The sequence below is a fragment of the Acartia tonsa genome, chromosome 3 (assembly GCF_053477335.1).
Source record: "Acartia tonsa isolate MP-2025a chromosome 3, ASM5347733v1, whole genome shotgun sequence".
Classification (NCBI taxonomy): Eukaryota; Metazoa; Arthropoda; class Copepoda; order Calanoida; family Acartiidae; genus Acartia; species Acartia tonsa.
Window position 1 is genome coordinate 40650652 of NC_137262.1, and position 17803 is coordinate 40668454.

Consider the following 17803-nt stretch of genomic DNA (forward strand, 5'->3'; position numbering starts at 1 on the left):
AAAACATTAAAAAATCTAATAAGAAAAAAATAAACAAATACTCAATTATTAACTATTTCAGTGTTATTTGTGGGATTTTATAATATTTTATTGATATTTCTATTAGTTTTTGTAAGTTTTACATTGTATTCACCGACCTAACCGAAAATAAATGTCAAAAACCGGGCAACCGACACTTTCACTTAAAAATTAGTTGATAGCTTAGGTGGTTTTTGGGTATTGTCGGCTAACATTTTACATCTCTATTGTTTACTTTTCATAATTTATGCAGTCTTTCTAAACGATTCTAATATTTTTGAGGTCATGTATTTAGCCCATTTTTTTTACTACAGCTAGAGAATTTCCTGAAAATGGAAGAATGTTTGAGAAAACTCGGTTTTGAAATTGTGAAAAGGACGGGTTGCGGGGGAGGAGGATGTATCAGCCAGGGAGAGGTTTTTAGTACGGACAAGGGGAAGATATTTGTCAAGAAAAATACAAAGAAAGGCGCAGATCTTATGTTTGAGGTTTGTATTAATTATGATTTACAAAATTCAACATAGTTTTGTTAATTGTAGTGGAACTAGATTTGTTTCATCTAAATATAAATATGATGATATTTGCCCGAGAAAACTGAATAAGAAATATGTTGAAAAACAGGTTTGCTTTTTTTTACAGGGAGAGTTAAAAAGCTTGCAAGAAATAGAATCAACTAATACTATTAAAGTTCCTCATCCCTATGCGGTGACGGATAATCCAGAAGGGCCTGGTTCAATTTTAATCATGGAATACCTTGACATGAAATACATAACAAATCAATCTTCCCTTGGTACTGCCCTGGCTAATTTGCATCTACATAATAGCCGGCGAGATGGTTCAGCGGATTATATTAATAAATTTGGATTTCATACACAAACTTGCTGTGGATTTTTACCTCAATCTAATGTATGGCAAGATAATTGGGTCAATTATTATACAGCTAAGCTGCAAGAACAAGTTGATAGGTTGCAAGACAAAGAATCATCTGAACTTTGGCCACAATTCAAAGCTAGAATTGGTGATTATTTCGAAGAAATTCCCGAAATAAAACCTTCTCTTGTACATGGCGACCTATGGAGTGGCAATGCAGCACAGTGCAACGGCGAACCAGTTGTTTTTGACGCTGCTTGCTTCTATGGACATGATGAATATGATTTGGGCATTGCTAAAATGTTTGGCGGATTTGACAAGGATTTTTATTCCGCCTACCATGCTATTATTCCTAAGCAACCAGGATTTGAACAAAGAAACAAGCTGTATCAGCTTTTTCACCAACTAAACCATTGGAATCATTTTGGTTCAGGATACCGTGCTTCCTCTCTAAGAATTATCAAAGATTTGATGTAATTTAATTATACGACTCCGATATTCTTAGTAATTGGCTCTTACTACATAAGCATTTGAATAAAAATATTTAACCTTTTTTCAGAAAAAAAAATGTTAATGGTATAATATGTTTATTTAACAAAATTAAGGTGAGTTTTTTATATAATAGCAAAATATGTGCTTTAAAATCTTGTTGCTCTCATTTAGTTGGTAGGTATCAATAAGTTGTTAATACCTGTCCTACACTATCTAAAATTTTTAAAATTAAAATATGACATTTTTGTTTCTTTGGTCAGGAAATGAAAATGGGAGAGTATAAGGATTTGGAAAATCAATTCAAATATTTCTGGGAGAAAGAACCAGCTAAAGAAGATGGTGAAGTTGTTTACACCTTAGGTAATACATTTTCCTTTCATTGCGAAATATCCACTTAATAAATCTTTAAATATTACTAGCGACTGCGCCTCTAGCATCTAGGGAAAATAGAAAAATAGTCAAAAAGCATTCCGAGACTTAAAACAAAAAAATAAACAGCCTAAAACCATTCCAGGACCTATGTGAAGCTTCCCAAAAATGGAGAACTCAATCACTTCAGTAGTCCTCGAATTTTTCAGCTACATATTAAAAAAAACCTTCCTATTTTATACAAAAAGTTTAAATTGAATTTAAAATTTATTGACACATACAACCCTAAGAGGAAAAGGCTCCTAAGAGAAATTATAAGATTTCATATGCTCTTTAATTCATTCACTTTTATATACGCAAATTATTGTTAACCTGGTCCTAAGTATTGAATTGAAGATTACCGCTCTTAATAAATTAAATATTAATGATGTTGTAAAAATTATATTCCAAATTTTTTTAGATTACTTTGATGAAATAATTGGAGATTTACAGGACCGGGAATGTCCAACTGCAATAGAATTTGCAGCCGCCATGTTGAGAGAGATTCTAGTGAACATGAAGCCAAGCCATCCGCTTTGGGATAAGATTAAACATGCAGCACTTATCTTGCATCTTGCCACAAGAAGCAAGAATTTTCTCACCTATTTTAACTTCTTTCATGAGGTACGTTGTCTTAATTATTACTATATAGCAGCAGGGATGTTTTTTAAGTGCAGGGTAATCCTAGATATTTTCTTTTTAAAATCAAAATGAAACAAACATGATTTATTGATACCTAGTAACTTTTTATATTTATGTAATGATAAAATGGGGTTATTGATTCTTCATCTAAAAAAGCCATGTTCATGATTTAACTTACTCTTATTTTAGATGGAGTATGAAACTTCATCAAAAAATCTAACTTGGAAGCACAGAACAATTCAGACACGTCTATTAGACATGGTCATTGAACAAGTTGACCAGTTGGCTTTACTTGCTGAAATTAAAAGGTTTGTTTTGATGTTTTTATTCTTATGGGTAAATTTTCCTTATTTGTGGGAATGAGATACAGTAATAGGGGAGAAAATAATGTTTTTATATCCGATGAGCATAAAACTTATTATTCAAAATGTTATTGAATGCCTTACAACAATAAAAAAAAACTCGTTAACTCTTCTAAAAGTATCTTCGATTATTTTACTTTTGAGCATTAAAGATGAATTTGGTGTAAATTTATTAAACTGTGTTTGAATTATATTTTGTATATTGTACTTTGTTTTTAGTGAAGACATTGACGGCCAAGGTGATTCCAATCATGCTGACCTTAATAATGATATTGACTATTACGAAAATGACATTGAGAATGATAAGGATTTTATTGAGAATAGCAATGGCATTGGAGATCCATTTGAAATGAGCAACATCGTAGTTGCAGATCATATCAGTGAACAACCAAAGTTTATATTGTCGGACAAGAATGATATAACTGTTAAACCTGAAAAGAATGAGGACGAATCAGCTGACAAAGAAAATCTTTTTGATACAAAGGTTAACTGTTCTATAGCTGATGATAATATTGATGATAATAAAGACAATATTATTGTTGGAGAAAAGAAGAGTAAAATCAAACTAAAGAAAAAGTGAGTATATCTTTTTATCAATAGTATTAGTACATTGTTACTATGCCTTCTGTTCATTGTTCGTGTAAATACATTTTGATATATTTTTAGCTTGTTTTTGCTGCGCCACTTATTTACTATATTGTTCTTGCATCTTACAAATCTGATACTATGTATCGAATCGACCTAATATGTTAGACAAGAACAAATATATTTCAAACAACTTTAATAACTTTTCAATTTTGTTAGTAAAACTCCAAAAAAGTTAAAGCGAGTGAAAAAAGAGAAATACGAAGAAGAAAGTCCAAAAGAGAAGAAAGCGTATTATGTTAAGAAGGAGAAGAAAAATAAAATGTTCCAATGCTCCAGTTGTGATTATTCCTCTGATTATCATGCTCAAATAGACCAGCACACATTCAAGCAGCACAGCAGTCTTTGTACTCAGGTTAGTTTTTTTTCAGCATTGTTACTCCATATAAATTGGATATGTATGTCTGCCCTTTTCTCCCGCACTATGTACCTGTACTATACACACGAATATTACATTTTTAAATTCTTTTACTAAAATTTGATTTCCACTGTTTTTTTTGGCCTTAAAAGTTGCTTCGACACGTTGTTTCTGCACTTCTTATGGCATACTAGTACTATTGGCGCTTTTACACAAAATACCTTTTGGGCACTTACACCCTCCCCCATTTTTTAATACATTGAATTTTGGGAATGGAGGGGTTGTTTTTCGTTCGTTTGTTTATTACTTTAGGACAAGTTATGATAGGCTATTTTCTTCATTATCTTTGTAATGATAATTAACTAATATTGATAAACTAAAACTTAATTCTATGTTTAGTGTGGCCACCAGTCCGAGACATTCAAAGAATATCAAGAACACGCAGAGACACATCCATACTCATGTGAAATATGCAAAGTTAAGTTTGTTGGAATTAGAACATTAAGGAGACACATGACAACAGAACATCAGACTGAAAATTTATATACTAAGGTAAATCCTTTCATTGCAATTAGAAATTTTATGTGAAAATCTTCTCTGCTGCACTTACATAGTTGTTTGATATTTCTCTAAAATAATTTATTGGACATTGGTCTGTCTTCCCATTACGAAAATGTGTAGGTATATTGAATTTTATTGGAAAAAATATTCACTTTCCCAATCTTTCGCTAGGCTGTTATTAACATCTATTTCAATAAATTAAGAATTTTCATTAGACTCACCTAGCTTTTCAAAGACTTCAATATTTTTATTTTTCTAGGAGAAAAAAATGGTGCCATGCCACATTTGTGGGAAACTAGTTGGAGAGCCCAGTTTACGAGGTCACATTAAGAACATTCACAGCACTGAGATTCACAAGTGTGATTTCTGTGACTTCACTACTAACAGAGCAATGAAGGTGAATATTTGTGTTATTTTCTATTTGTGTACACTGTTTTTCCTACTCTAGTGTTTTTGTGCTAATTCAGAACAGCCTAAAGCAAGAAAATTAAATAATAAGGGGGGGGGGGGGAAGTTCTGACACATTTGCGTAAACCTGGTGTATAGGCTTTATCTTTGGACTAAGAGGATAGGTTATTAGGGATAAAATCATTCTTATAGGATGAATTTCCCCCAGATTTAAGATTTTTTGGATAGGCCTCCAGGTTCCGGAGCTCCAGGCCTAAAGGTGGTCTCTGTACAGGTAAAAATTAAAAATAAGATTTTTTTTTTGAAGAGTTACAGGTTAACTTATAAAACAAAATATGCTTCTTTTTGATTGTTATTCACATATTTGAAGAAAAAACATAGGGTAAGGGGGGGGAAATTTCGGGTTTTTTTCGGTTTTTTTGAAAAAAAATGGGGTAAATATTAATATTTTCAAATGAAACCAAGACCAGTAGAAAGCTTACGGAAAGGACTATCAGGTCCTAAAAGGACATTATCCTAGGACTTTTAGAAGTTGGCCGAAATTGACCGCAAAAAAGTTACCGATATTTCCCCACAACCGGGGGAAATATCGGTAATTTTTTTCAACCTAAAAAAAATCGATGAAAAACGGCCAAACGGCCAGTCGAACATAAATAATCATAATTAGTATAGGTTATAGGGATTATCCACAAAAAGTTTCATAATGATCGGACTATTCCTTCTATGTTAAAAATGAATTTTTTGAAAGACGCGAATTTTCGATTTTTTTTTTCAAAATTTTTTTAAAAAAAAACTTAAAATTAATATAAGAAAAAAACGTATTTTATTACTTTTTAGGCCTGATCCTAAAAAAGCTCACATTGAACTATAGATTTAGCCCAAAAAACATGAAAATTGATTAAAAATTGACCTCAAAAATTGAATTTGAAGCAAAAGTGTCATCTTTGCAAAAAATCTTGACTACATTTTAACCTTAAAAAAATCGATGAAAAAAGGCCAAACGACCAAACAAGCGTAATAAATCATAATTAGTATAGGTGATTGGGATTAACCACCAAAAAATTTATAAAGATCGGACTATTTCTCCTATGTCAAAAATATTTTTTTTTCAAAGGACCAGAAATTTTGATTTTTTCCTCGCAAAATTTTGATTCAAAAAATAAAATTAATTTTATTTTTGTTTTTTATCTGTTCTATTCATTTTTAGGCCTAATTCTTAAAAAGTCCATATGGAATAATAGATTTGACAAAAGAAAACATGAAAACATGACCTTAAAAGTTGAATTTTAATTTCTTTTGAAATTACCGATTTTTCCCCCGGCGCCAACTTTGGTCATTTTTGAAAAAAATATTAACCCGATTTTAAAGCTCTCAACGGATTTGGAAAAAGCGGGCAATTTCTAGTTCAAAAAGTTTTTCAGATCAGCTCTAGGTCTTACCAATTTTTGTGTAGGTCGATCTTTACACACCTACTAAAAAATTTTTTGGAAAAAAAAATTTTTCGTCCGACTTTGAGACCCAATAAGTACCCTTAATATTCATCTCACAAATTTGCTTTTATGTTTTTTTCTGTCATTTGAAAGGAACATGGAGAAAAAGGTCATTTAATGAAGGTAGGTCGAAATTACCGAGAATAGCCCCTTACCGAAACTTCCCCCCCTTACCCTACATATTTTGTCTCATAAGCTGACATCTAACTCTTAAAAATTTTTTTTTTTTCATTTTTACCTGTAGAGAGACCACCTGGAGGCCTGGAGCTCCGAAACCTGGAGGCCTATCCAAAAAATCTTAAATCTGGGGGAAGTTCATCATATAAGAATGATTTTATCCCTAATAACCTATCCTCTCAGTCCAAAGATAAAGCCTATACACCAGGTTTACGCAAATGTGTCAGAACTTTCCCCCCCCCTTACTCTTACAAAGCTTCCAATCAGTCTTTTCTTTATGTTTCAATTTTATTATTATATGAAAGAAAGTCGGTGGTTTCACTAGTTAAGCTCAGTACACCCCTCAATTATTTTAAAATATATTTAAAATAAGAGGGGAGGTAGTTTTTGTCAGTTAGTGTTTAAATGAGCTTATATTGGATACAGGGTGGGCCTTTAGGGTTAGGATCTCCTATAGGGGTTATATAAGTAGTCATAGAGAAAAAAATAACCCTATTATTTTTAGTTTATTAAAAATTGGAGAGGGGGTTTAGTGCTAGCTAGGTACATTGAAGGAAAGCACCAAAAAGTCTTATTATTTAAGGTACGGGTGCACATGAAGAAACATTTACGGCCAGCTAAACCTTGTCCGGAGTGTGGTAAAAATGTCAAGTCATTAGCTCAACATTTTAGGTATGCTAGGCTTGATTTTTTTTTATAGCGCAGCTATTCTTAATTACTATTTTGTATGTCTGTTACTATTGTAGCAAATGTGTCATCTATAATACAAAGTAGAACGATGTCTGTCCGTCTGTCTGTCCGTCTGAAGCTTAAGATCTCGGTAACCACTGAACAAATCGGATTCTACTCTTCAGGGTATATACCTATTGGTCCTGCGGTGGTTTTAAGCTATTTTCTTGGGGGGTGGGACAACCCCAACCCCCCCAAAAACAAACCCCCCCCCCATTTTTTTTTTTTTTTTTACAAATTTTACGAATTTTATGAATTTTATGAATTTTACGAATTTTACGAATTTTACGAAATTTACGAATTTTGCGAATTTAATCGCAAAATGTTTTCCTGCTGGGTAGGTGCGAAAATTTGTGATCCGTTCTGCTGGGTAAGTAATAGAAGATGTAATTATACCTCTTGGGGCACAGCCCCTAGAGGCTAGGGGCGAAGCCACTAGTATAGATAAACCAGGACTGTCTCAGCAGATTTGATATTGCTAGAATATTTGTGATTGAAATATTTTTTTTTAATTTAGGTTTTTTCAATTGAACTTATTGGACTTTTGTATAAAGTTGCACTACTTCTGTCATGAAGTTTTTTATCCAAATGACAATTTTACGTTTTTTCTTTGTCTGTGTTCCCTAACAATTACATGTTTGTCCTTCTAAATAATAATATCTGATTTCCAAATTCAATTTAAAACTTTACGTATGTAAAATAATTATTGTAATAATCCTTGTTTATTTTTAGGTTAAATTGTTCTTCGACAGTACAAAAACAAAGATATCCCTGCCCCATCTGTGAGAAAACTTTTAGTAAAAAAGATGGGATGCACAAACACATAAGAAATGTTCATGATAATACTAAAAATAATCTTTGTAATTTTTGTGATTATAAAACAAATAGCAGCTTTAATCTAAAGTAAGTTTTTTTTACGTTTTTATCATTATTATTCTATGATTTCTTTGGATAAGTTTTAGTGATTAAGCTAGTTGACGATGGGAGGTCTGTAGTCTATAAACTAAAATAATTATACATATATACTATCTACTTAATTGCAAAGGTCTTGCATTCTCAACGGGTTAATTATAGATAATTGTTAGTAACGTTACTCATGTTACTGGACGTTCAAAGATGTTTATATGAATTCGGACCATAAACTGACTAATATCTGCTGGATTAGAACCAGTTCTCAGCCATTCTGAAAATTCATGTATAGCATCGCATTACAGACAATTTTCCACGTATATTTATTTGAAAATAATCAAATTACCAGTTTTGTTACAATTCTTAATTTTTTGTTCTAATTTTTCATTTTATATTTTAAATATAAGCTGTCTATAATACGATTCGATGAATAACTATTGAATAAAAGATGAATTTTTTTGGGAGATTAAAAAGTTTTTCTTGCAGGTTACATGTTTCTAAAATGCATACAAAAGAGGAGCTGGAAGTAGAGTGTCAATTCTGTAATATCAAAACAAGAGGCCTAGAATATCATCTCAAAATTTATCATTTCAAAGAGTACCAAGAAATCAAACAAACAGGATTAATACACAAAGTTGAGTAACAATAATGTGCCTTCCTTTATGATTTATTTCATCTTCGAATAGTAGGTACCTACATAATTTTTTGTTTTACATTTAAAAATTAAGCTTTTAAAGCTCAAATCAAACTTCCTTAAATTACAAGGGATTCAAGGATAGTTTTACAGGAAATAAGATGTGTTCTTCCTCATTTTTTTCCATTTAACCTATCTTTGTATCCGCGCAATTTACCAAATAAATTCTTTAACTTACCTATATTTATGTACCTTCCTATTTATTGAATTTTTTTATGATTGTAAATATTATATGTCATAAGTCTCGTTTAAGTTTATTAACTAAACTCTAATTTACAGAACATAATGTTATAATTTATATAATTAAATTATAAATAAAAAATATTGTAATTAAAAGAAAAATGCCGGAACTGGAATCAAAAATGTCAGTAATTGAGAGTATGAAACAAGAAAAGATATCTTCAGATGAGCTGCAGCAATTCTATGACTCTTTGTCCAATAATCTGCAAACAAAATGTGATTTCACAATAGGTAAGCATACTTTGGACAAGAAGGGATATTTTTATAAAGAAAACTTTTATATCCTTTATCTTTTTTGACGGCCAAAGGCTAGGTATATTATAATGTCTACATAGTAGGTTGATATGCATTAATTGTTATTAACAAATAATATACAATTTCATAACGATTTTTTTAAATTGGCTTCATATGAAATATTTCTTTTTGAACTTTTGTGATAAACAGCTTGTTTTTTAATTTGACTTCTTTACTAATTAGATATTATTTAGATTACTTTGACACAAGCCTTGGTGTTCTTTGTAGTAGAGAGAACCCCACCAGCCTAAACTTCAGTGTTGCTGTTCTTCATGAGATCCTCTGCAACCTGAAGCCAAGCCACGAGCTGTGGGATAAAGTAAAGTACGCGGCATTCTTGCTCAACCTGGCCACAAGGGGCATTGAGTTTGGCCTTCTTTATGATATTTATCACCAGGTATGTTTTAGGTTTAATTTTAGTAGCGCTGCTACTTTATGGTTCATCCGTTTCAAATAAGTTTAAGTAACTAACTAAAATATTATTAAAAATATAGTCTACTTGCTTAAAACCTCTACGCTTTATTTCAAAGAAGATGATATTAAGCAACAGATAAATATACTAAATATTATAATCCAATTCAATACCATAGTTTACTGATATGCTTCATTTCTAAAATAATGATGTTTATTGTTGTATATATACATACAGCTTGATTATAAAGAAAAGTAAAAAAATTAGCTTTAAAACCTTTAATGTGTTTTTTCTTTCTTAAGGTTGAAATTGAAGCAAATTTTAAAAGTTTAAGTTGGAGAGAAAAAGAAATAAAAAATGCATTTGAAGAGAAAGTTGTAGAGAAATTAGAGGTTAAAGTTGAAGGTTCTGGCATTGTTGAATTTGAAGAAACGTAAGAATTTTATTAATAACGCTTAAATTAATTCACACTCCTTTCATTCCTCCCAATTAATCACTCAGTTACTAAGTGTAGAATTTCTCACATACCTAATAATTGGGAAAAATAATATTACATTAATTTACCTAAATTTGTAACTATCCATGGAAACTGAAATCTGAAAATATTATGGCCTAAAACCATCACAGGAGCAAGCTTACCTAAAAAAAAGAGAACTCAATTGGTTCACCAGTTATTGAGATCTTTAGACAAGAAAACTTCTTTATCTAATAGGATTAGTCAATTCTTTGTTGATCATTAATATGTGTTATGATTGAAAATTATTTGATTTAGGAAAACGAATGTAAACCTGTTGTTTCCACAATATCCTGACATTTCCGATGGTTATAATTACAATTATCAAGATAAGGAAACATCTAAAGCTAATTTAAAAACAACAAAAAGGTGAGATAACTTTCTAATATTAAAACTAATATATTTCTCAATTTGTCTGTATATCTTTCCCTACGGCTATGGGTAAAAGTGATTTTCTATGCCTATTTTTTTTTTTTTTTGATTTTTAAATCAACTATGATCAAAAAATATTAGATTTAATTTTAGGAAACCAAAAGCAGATAAAGATGTAAAGAAGAAAGTTAAAAAGTAAGTATATTTTCATCACTGTTATCATACCTATCACATGATAACTTTTATAAAAAAATTAATTTATTAAGAAGTTGAATTAAAAGAAGGTAGGTATATTTTTTTAAATTTTGTAATTGAAGTCATATGAATAAAAATACAATTTTAGAAAAAAGACTGAATCTGGCAAAGTTGTAACTAAACAGGAGATTACATCTGAGCATAAAGAAACTAATACAAATAATGACATTGCTGACAATATTCCATCTGATGATAATATGGATGAAGACTATAACTTTGATCAGGTAATTTTCTTGCGGCTAGCTTCGTATCTTACTGAAAAAAATAGGCGATTTGATTTGTAACATGAATATTTTTGCAGATTGTTTATAAACAGTAAGTCTTGCTTCGGTTGCAGAATTAAATAAGGCCTTTGGTTGCCGCGTGTCTAGTCTTGATATGAAAACAATGCATTAACCCAAGAAAGAAAAAGTAATTGGGACATAGTTTTAAGTATTTTTTAATGTGTAAAGGCATTACCTAGTTAAATAATACCTTTCTTGGTAATCAGAGGAAATATTATAGGTATTTTACGCTTTAGTCATTGCATTGAGTTGGGCTTATTCTAAAGAGAAGAATGCACGTACGAGAGCAAGTGATTCTAAGCACCTTCCAGCCATGATTCCAAATGTTTTTTTGGTTTAAATACTAGGGTTAGGTTTAATATCGTTATGTCAATTTAAAAAAATATATTTCATAATGGTTTTATTTGAAAAAACTGAAATGTTAGACGCTTTTTGTCTTTATAATATCATATGTTTTGTTGAGTTCAAACTACTGTGACACAAAAGTAAACTTCTTCAATGAAAAATGTCAATTCAGAAAAAGGGATGGTAACTTGTAATATTGTTAATAGTTTTAATAGTATACTTTCGTAATTTACAGCATTTGATTATGTTTTGGCGTGTTATTTGAATCTTTAAACTCAACAAAACATTTGATGACATTTCACCAAAAAATGCTTAGGTAACATTTCAAAGTTTTATTCAACGAAAACAATGGTATAACTCAATTGTTTTTAGTTGGTATAACTAAATTAAACATAACCCTAGTATATTCACAAAAAAATATTTAGCATCACTGCTGGAAGGTGCTTAGAATCACTTGCTCTTGTTTGTGCATAGTCCCCTTTATAGGTTTTGAGTACTAATTCAATCCTTTTTACTTTTAAGGACGACGAAGAATTTGAATCTGACTTAGAAGATGATAAAAATGAAATAAAAGATGAATTATTGGATAAGGTAAGTTTGTGTGTCTTGAAAAATGTTACACATTTTAGCAGGTTTTAATCTAATTTATTGGGACTAGGTCTTTTAGAATTTAATATCTAGTCAAATCTTGTTGAAATAAATACAGGGAACTGTATTCTAGGGAAAGAAAACAAAAGCTGGACGAAGGCGAAGAGAAGACTGGGAATCGATACCATGTACCATCTGTGATTATCAAGCAAGGAACAATCATTTCTTAGACAAGCACACATTTGAGGAACATGAATCTAGCAGACTTTGTACTCAGGTATGGAAAGGGAGGGGTGATGATTGTAAAGATTTTGAAAATAAGGGCATTAAGAAATCGTCCTCCCTTTTAAAAGAATATTTTATGTAAAAGATTTATTAACAATCACAGTATGTTTTGTGGTAGACCGGCTCATATTAAGAGCAATAAAGGAGGGAAGGGTATTTAATCACTCTCCCTAGTTTAGTTGTAGTTGAGATGAACACAAATATCAAATCTTTAAATAAAAAGTCACTAAAGAATTTGAGTTTATTATATGCGTTGAATAATTAAAGGTGTAAATATAATCTTGCTTTAGTGTGGTTACCTGACAATCTCCTTGAAGGACTACGTTGCTCACAACCAGACACATCTGTGGACCTGTGATACTTGCAAGAAAAAGATACTTGGCTTGAAAGGATACAGGGATGGATACTTACAATAATAAGTAAACATGTTCCACATCGTTTTGATTATTTGATTATAAAGGGTTTGTAAAATGTAAAAAATTTAAGAAATACTTATCATTTGTGTAGCTATAGATACAGTGGATTTAAACCAAATACCCCCTCCACTGCAAGCGGACGACCTTAACACGCCAACTCCCTTCCCCCCACCTCTCATTGAACTACCCTTAAAATTGTATAAAAATCTATTTTTTTCATGAGAAAATATCATAAGTACCTTGATTGGGTGGCATATGAGGAAGCATAAAAAACAACCTGACTCTGAGAAGAAGGAGGTGGTGAAGGTGCCCTGTGATATTTGTGGCGTTCTACTTCAGGTATGGGCCCGATGTGTTCTTATAGTGTTCATGTGCATGGTATTGTATTTTTTATTTCGCCTATTTTGAAATTCAAGTATTGCAGTTGCATAAATATATATGTCATTTGGTGAAGAAAAAAAACACCACAAGGGGGTCTTAATAAATTCAAAGTGAAATTACTTGGCATAATACTGGTCCAAAGTGGCTCAAATTTTTACACAGATGTTTTTTCACCAAATTGCATAATAAATGCAACTGCATGCACTATTTGAATTTCAAAAAAATCCTTTAATGCATAGGGACTAGGTACCAACATGGAAAGATTGTTATGTCAGTATAAGCTTACTATTAACATTTTAGTTTCTTAATAAATGAAGCATATTTTTCCTACTAAATTGATTTTTGTCAAAATTTATTTATTTTTATAATTTAGGAAAAATCGTTGAAGCACCATCTACTAAATGACCATAGTGAAGACAGTTTTAAATGTGATATGTGTGATTTCACTGCCAATTCTAAATATAAGGGAAAATTTGCCATTATACATTAATCTTTAATAAATGTATTGTGTAATTTTCATCTTTAATGCTTATTTCTGTTTTGGGTAAGTAGGTATGGAATAAAAATTCTGAACCATTTCTCTTGAAGAAGGGTGGGGTAGATTTACAGGTTTACCTGGATTCAAGAAATATGGATCATGGAAAGAAAACGAAGTAGCGGATGTTGTGGTATTTTCAAAGTAGCTTTTCTCCAAATTCTAGCCCCTGCGTGGTGCTCAAACCCTGGGGGGCAATCATTAACCTAAAATAACTTATAAAAAGCTAATCTGAAAATACGACGAAACCCGCTACATCGTTTTCTTTCCATAATCTAGAAATATTGCCCTAGCCCCCCTCCCCCATCCCCCCCCCAAAAAAAAATCCTCAACCGGTCTTGGATTAGGTTTAGAATAATGAAAATGAATTTATATTGGCAAATTTGAAATTGACAGGTGGCTGTGCACAGAAAACGCCACTTTATTAAAACAGTTAATTGTCCGGAATGTAATAAGGTAATAGCAGTATACACTTTTTATCAGCTGGTAGCAGATAATGTCTAAATATTATACTTGCACGATTGCTTCAACTTTTATTTATCACGCTCTTGATCTTCACATAACCTGAATTATTTACTTACTAATAAAATCTAGGTAATATTTTGTAGGTTGTTAAAGATCTGAAGTCACATTTCCGACGGAAATGCGGTAACACTAAAGACAAAGAGCGACATTACTGTCATCTCTGTGAAAAGAGTTTCTCATTGAAGCATGGCCTGGACAGACACATTAAAAACATTCACCATAGGTATGATTCTTTTGATTTTTAAACAAAGAAAATTATTGGGGAATAGTCCCTGTCATGGCAACGCCCTTTATGGGCGATTCGTCGTATTTTCAAAATGGCTTTTTATAGGTTATTTTAGGTTAGGTTAGGTTATATTGGGTTAGGTGATTGCCCCACAGTGTTAGGCAATTGGCCCCGCAGGGGCTAGAAATAGGAGAAAAGCTACTGTAAAAAATACGAAGAATCGGTCCCTAAGGTGTGTTGCCACGAAAGGGACTATTATTGCAATAATAATTTAGGAATAGTTATTTTTCGCATCGGATATTAAAATAAAATTCTAAAATTAAAACCAGTTGTTTATATGGCGGATTTTTTAGTATTGCAAAAAAACGGTTTTAATTTAGCGCAAATTAACCGGGTTCGAAGCCATACTGGAAAATAATTTGTATATGCAATATTTTTTTCTTCAGAATAACAAGCTTTCACTGTGATATGTGCGAGTACAAAACCTATGACAATTATAATCTCAAGTAAGTTGATTTAAATTATGATTTTTTTATTGGTAATATTGAAAGTGCTAGAATTTTGTTAGGATCCTCTTAACCAATAAGCATCTACTTCTATTTTTTGCAGGGGTATATATTCTGAGATAAATAAAGTTTACTGAAAACAACAGCTGATACTAATATCAAAATAAAATTTTAAAATCGAACCAAAACACCAAAGATATGGGGAAATATTTGAAAATTAGCAAAAAGTTACTTGTCCACTCATCTCCAGAATCCAAAATTCCGTAGGATGATGGGAAATTTAATCTTAACTAGGGGAGAAATTAATTAAATATTTTTTGCAGTAGGTTAATAAATAAACCATGTGCAGAATATACACCCCTGTTTCTAATCTTTACTATTTCTGTCTTTTTGTGAATTTCTTGTTCTAAGGTTTTGATCTATTAAGGTTACATGTATCCAAAAACCATACAAAAGAGGACATGGAAAAGATTTGTATTTATTGCAACCAGAAAACTGGAAGTTTAGAACATCATATCAAGATTTATCATTATGAGGAACAAATGAAGGCAAATAATATTAGTTCAGCTGTCACTAAGGTTGAGGAAAATAAGGGTAATATGATTATTTTAAATTCTGATGTGGTTCAGATCAAAGCTCAAAATTAACAAAAGATGTATATTTTCAAATTGAATATAAAATTTCTTAATTTCAATGTCTGCCCCCAAAAAAATGCATTACTTATGTAATTTTTCCTTTCTGTGAAAGAATATCTCCTTATTTTATTTATTGTATTATATGCATTAAATTGTTTTTATTTGTTTGTAAATAGAAATAATATAACCAAACCTAATTTCTGTAAGTGCCAAAGTTTAATGAATATGTATTTATGTAATCAATTTGTTATGTAATGTAAATTTTAATATATTTTTACATGCAGTATTATACTCTTTTATATGTAATTAAATTTATATTGTATTATACTTTTATTTTCAGACAAAAATGAGTTGAAACTAGGGGAAAAGTTTACAATGGATAACTCAAAGAAAGCAACTCTTGGCCTGAAAGAACTTGAGTCTTTTATAGATCAAGTTGAAAGTAATATTGATGTTAAATATAATTTTACTTTAGGTAAGCCATTTTTGTTTTTATTTGTTGATATTTCATTAATGGAATTATAAGTCACGAGAAATTGGCTAAAATATATACGATTTAAGTCAATCCTTTAAATATTATTTGTAGTTATTTGTTAAGTTTATTTCATGTTCTTTTCATTTTCAGATTACCTTCCCTTGTCACCTTGCATAACCTTGGATAGTGAAATACCTCCAAGTAGAACTTTATTCAGCTTGGCCATTCTACATGAGATCCTATGCTCCCTGAAACCTGACCATTTTCTATGGAATAAAATAAAGTACGTGGCATTCTTCCTTAACCTTGCTGAGAGAAACATAGACTTTTATATATTGTACAGCATATTCAATCAGGTATGATTGTTGGATTACAAACAAATGTCGTCATAAATTGTGTGGTAGTTGCATATCTGCTAAGATAAATTATCGCCCAACCTTTTAAAATATACAGTAGGTAATCATTTCAGTATTGTTCCAGGGCAGGTTTTAAGCTATATGGTAGAGAACATGGTGGGGTAAAAGAGATATGACCTGTAGTAAAAAGTAATCAACTCCCCCCTCTCCGCTTCCCCCCCAAAAAAATGCTTCAGTATTTTGATACCCTCACCCTCTTTTTGGGCGAAACAACTAGTTGGATTATTACTATGAAATAAGGAATACCTAGTCGTGCCACCAAATCTCATGTTATCAACCATTCCGAGGTATTTTAGTTTCTTATCTACTTCAGTTAGAAGAAAAGGTAAATTTACAACTAAATCAATGGGAAGATGATGAAATAAGAAATCTTATTCAAGATGAACTCATTGCCAAAGTAATTGTCAAAGAAAACCAGGAAGAAGATTTAGAATTTCCAGTCCATGATGAGCTAAAGCCAAATATTGATTCCTTTGAATCATTCAATGGTAACTGTGATACATTAAATGAAGACCTAGACTATCATGATGATTTTGAAAGTTTAAACGAAGATATAAAGCCAAATTTTGAGGACTCTGATCAAACTATTGTAATTTCATGTGATACTAAAAATGGTATCGATAAATCAACTTTAGAAAATCAGTCAAGACTTTTTAGATTAAGGTAAATTTTTATCTTTTTATCTTCAAACTTTATTCTTATTAATTAGTAACGCGATCAGCTAAAATTTAGTTATGCATGCAGTCCTAGAATATTAGTTTTTAAGTTTTAACCATCCCAAACCTAAACCTGGAAATTAAATAGCCTTAAACCATCACAGGACCTCTGTGAAGCTTATCTGAAAAAGAAAATCAAATTGGTTCAGTAGTTGTAAGATCTTAAGCTTCAGACAAATATTGTGTCATAATGAATAATTTTGCAATTCTTGCCATTTGACAAGACTAATTTATCAAAATAACTTTTAATGTTTCAGTAAATCAAATATAAAATACGAAGAAGATCATTTGCACGATGTAACTGAACCTAAGAAAAAGAAGAGCTTAAAAAAACTTGTTGGTGAAAAAAATCAAGCAAAGAAACCTATAAAAATTGTCCTTAAAAAGGAGAAAAACGCACAAAATGGTAAATACTTTAAATTTTTAAAATTAATTCCATATGATTACTACGTCAGATTATGTTGGCTGATTGGTTTGCTGTGAACCCTTTTTTATGCTTGTGACTTCATTCAAAACTTTTTTATTAGGAAAACAAAGAAAACGTCGTAATGGGGATTCTAAGTCCAGTAAGATAACCAACCAGGTACTAACAAATCTTTTGATAATTTGCTTTAGTTTGA

At 31.0% G+C, this 17803-nt stretch overlaps 4 protein-coding genes across 5 annotated transcripts in view; all 4 read left to right on the forward strand.

The window, feature by feature from the left end:
- LOC145314180 (ketosamine-3-kinase-like) lies at positions 1-1456 on the forward strand. Its single transcript, XM_080153993.1, has 2 exons — positions 1-506; positions 658-1456. The coding sequence occupies exons 1-2, from the start codon at positions 351-353 to the stop codon at positions 1363-1365; spliced, it is 864 nt and encodes a 287-aa protein (XP_080010119.1). The 5' UTR covers positions 1-350; the 3' UTR covers positions 1366-1456.
- Positions 1443-9044, forward strand: LOC145314174 (uncharacterized). The gene is made up of 11 exons (XM_080153986.1): positions 1443-1493; positions 1641-1740; positions 2210-2412; positions 2620-2738; positions 3012-3368; positions 3597-3792; positions 4195-4347; positions 4616-4753; positions 7015-7103; positions 7893-8063; positions 8556-9044. Exons 2-11 carry the CDS (start codon positions 1644-1646, stop codon positions 8710-8712), a joined length of 1680 nt encoding a protein of 559 aa, XP_080010112.1. The 5' UTR covers positions 1443-1493; positions 1641-1643; the 3' UTR covers positions 8713-9044.
- On the forward strand, positions 9044-15923 carry LOC145314169 (uncharacterized). The gene is made up of 15 exons (XM_080153979.1): positions 9044-9234; positions 9492-9694; positions 10012-10142; positions 10482-10592; positions 10749-10790; positions 10939-11074; positions 12002-12070; positions 12201-12344; positions 12643-12748; positions 13016-13107; positions 13523-13613; positions 14079-14140; positions 14293-14432; positions 14882-14941; positions 15369-15923. The coding sequence occupies exons 1-15, from the start codon at positions 9105-9107 to the stop codon at positions 15586-15588; spliced, it is 1737 nt and encodes a 578-aa protein (XP_080010105.1). The 5' UTR covers positions 9044-9104; the 3' UTR covers positions 15589-15923.
- The window catches only part of LOC145314173 (uncharacterized), a 7448-nt gene continuing 5556 nt past the window's right edge, over positions 15912-17803 (forward strand). For both annotated transcript variants that reach the window (XM_080153984.1, XM_080153985.1), the window contains exons 1-5: positions 15912-16051; positions 16202-16407; positions 16781-17130; positions 17441-17589; positions 17711-17766. In XM_080153984.1, the coding sequence (XP_080010110.1) occupies positions 15952-16051; positions 16202-16407; positions 16781-17130; positions 17441-17589; positions 17711-17766 (861 nt within the window). In that variant the 5' untranslated portion in view covers positions 15912-15951. The remainder of the gene's footprint in view (positions 16052-16201; positions 16408-16780; positions 17131-17440; positions 17590-17710; positions 17767-17803) is intronic.

What these genes read in the sequence shown, in the direction of transcription:
- LOC145314180 (XM_080153993.1), top strand. Translation starts at nt 351, where the DNA reads ATGGAAGAATGTTTGAGAAAACTCGGTTTTGAAATTGTGAAAAGGACG. An exon ending in GCGCAGATCTTATGTTTGAG is followed by an intron (nt 507 to 657) that starts GTTTGTATTAAT and finishes TTTTTTTTACAG; the next exon opens with GGAGAGTTAAAAAGCTTGCA.
- LOC145314174 (XM_080153986.1), top strand. Translation starts at nt 1,644, where the DNA reads ATGAAAATGGGAGAGTATAAGGATTTGGAAAATCAATTCAAATATTTC. An exon ending in ATTTTAACTTCTTTCATGAG is followed by an intron (nt 2,413 to 2,619) that starts GTACGTTGTCTT and finishes CTCTTATTTTAG; the next exon opens with ATGGAGTATGAAACTTCATC. An exon ending in TCATTAGCTCAACATTTTAG is followed by an intron (nt 7,104 to 7,892) that starts GTATGCTAGGCT and finishes GTTTATTTTTAG; the next exon opens with GTTAAATTGTTCTTCGACAG.
- LOC145314169 (XM_080153979.1), top strand. Translation starts at nt 9,105, where the DNA reads ATGCCGGAACTGGAATCAAAAATGTCAGTAATTGAGAGTATGAAACAA. An exon ending in GTAAAGAAGAAAGTTAAAAA is followed by an intron (nt 10,791 to 10,938) that starts GTAAGTATATTT and finishes ATACAATTTTAG; the next exon opens with AAAAAAGACTGAATCTGGCA. An exon ending in TTTGTGGCGTTCTACTTCAG is followed by an intron (nt 13,108 to 13,522) that starts GTATGGGCCCGA and finishes TTTATAATTTAG; the next exon opens with GAAAAATCGTTGAAGCACCA.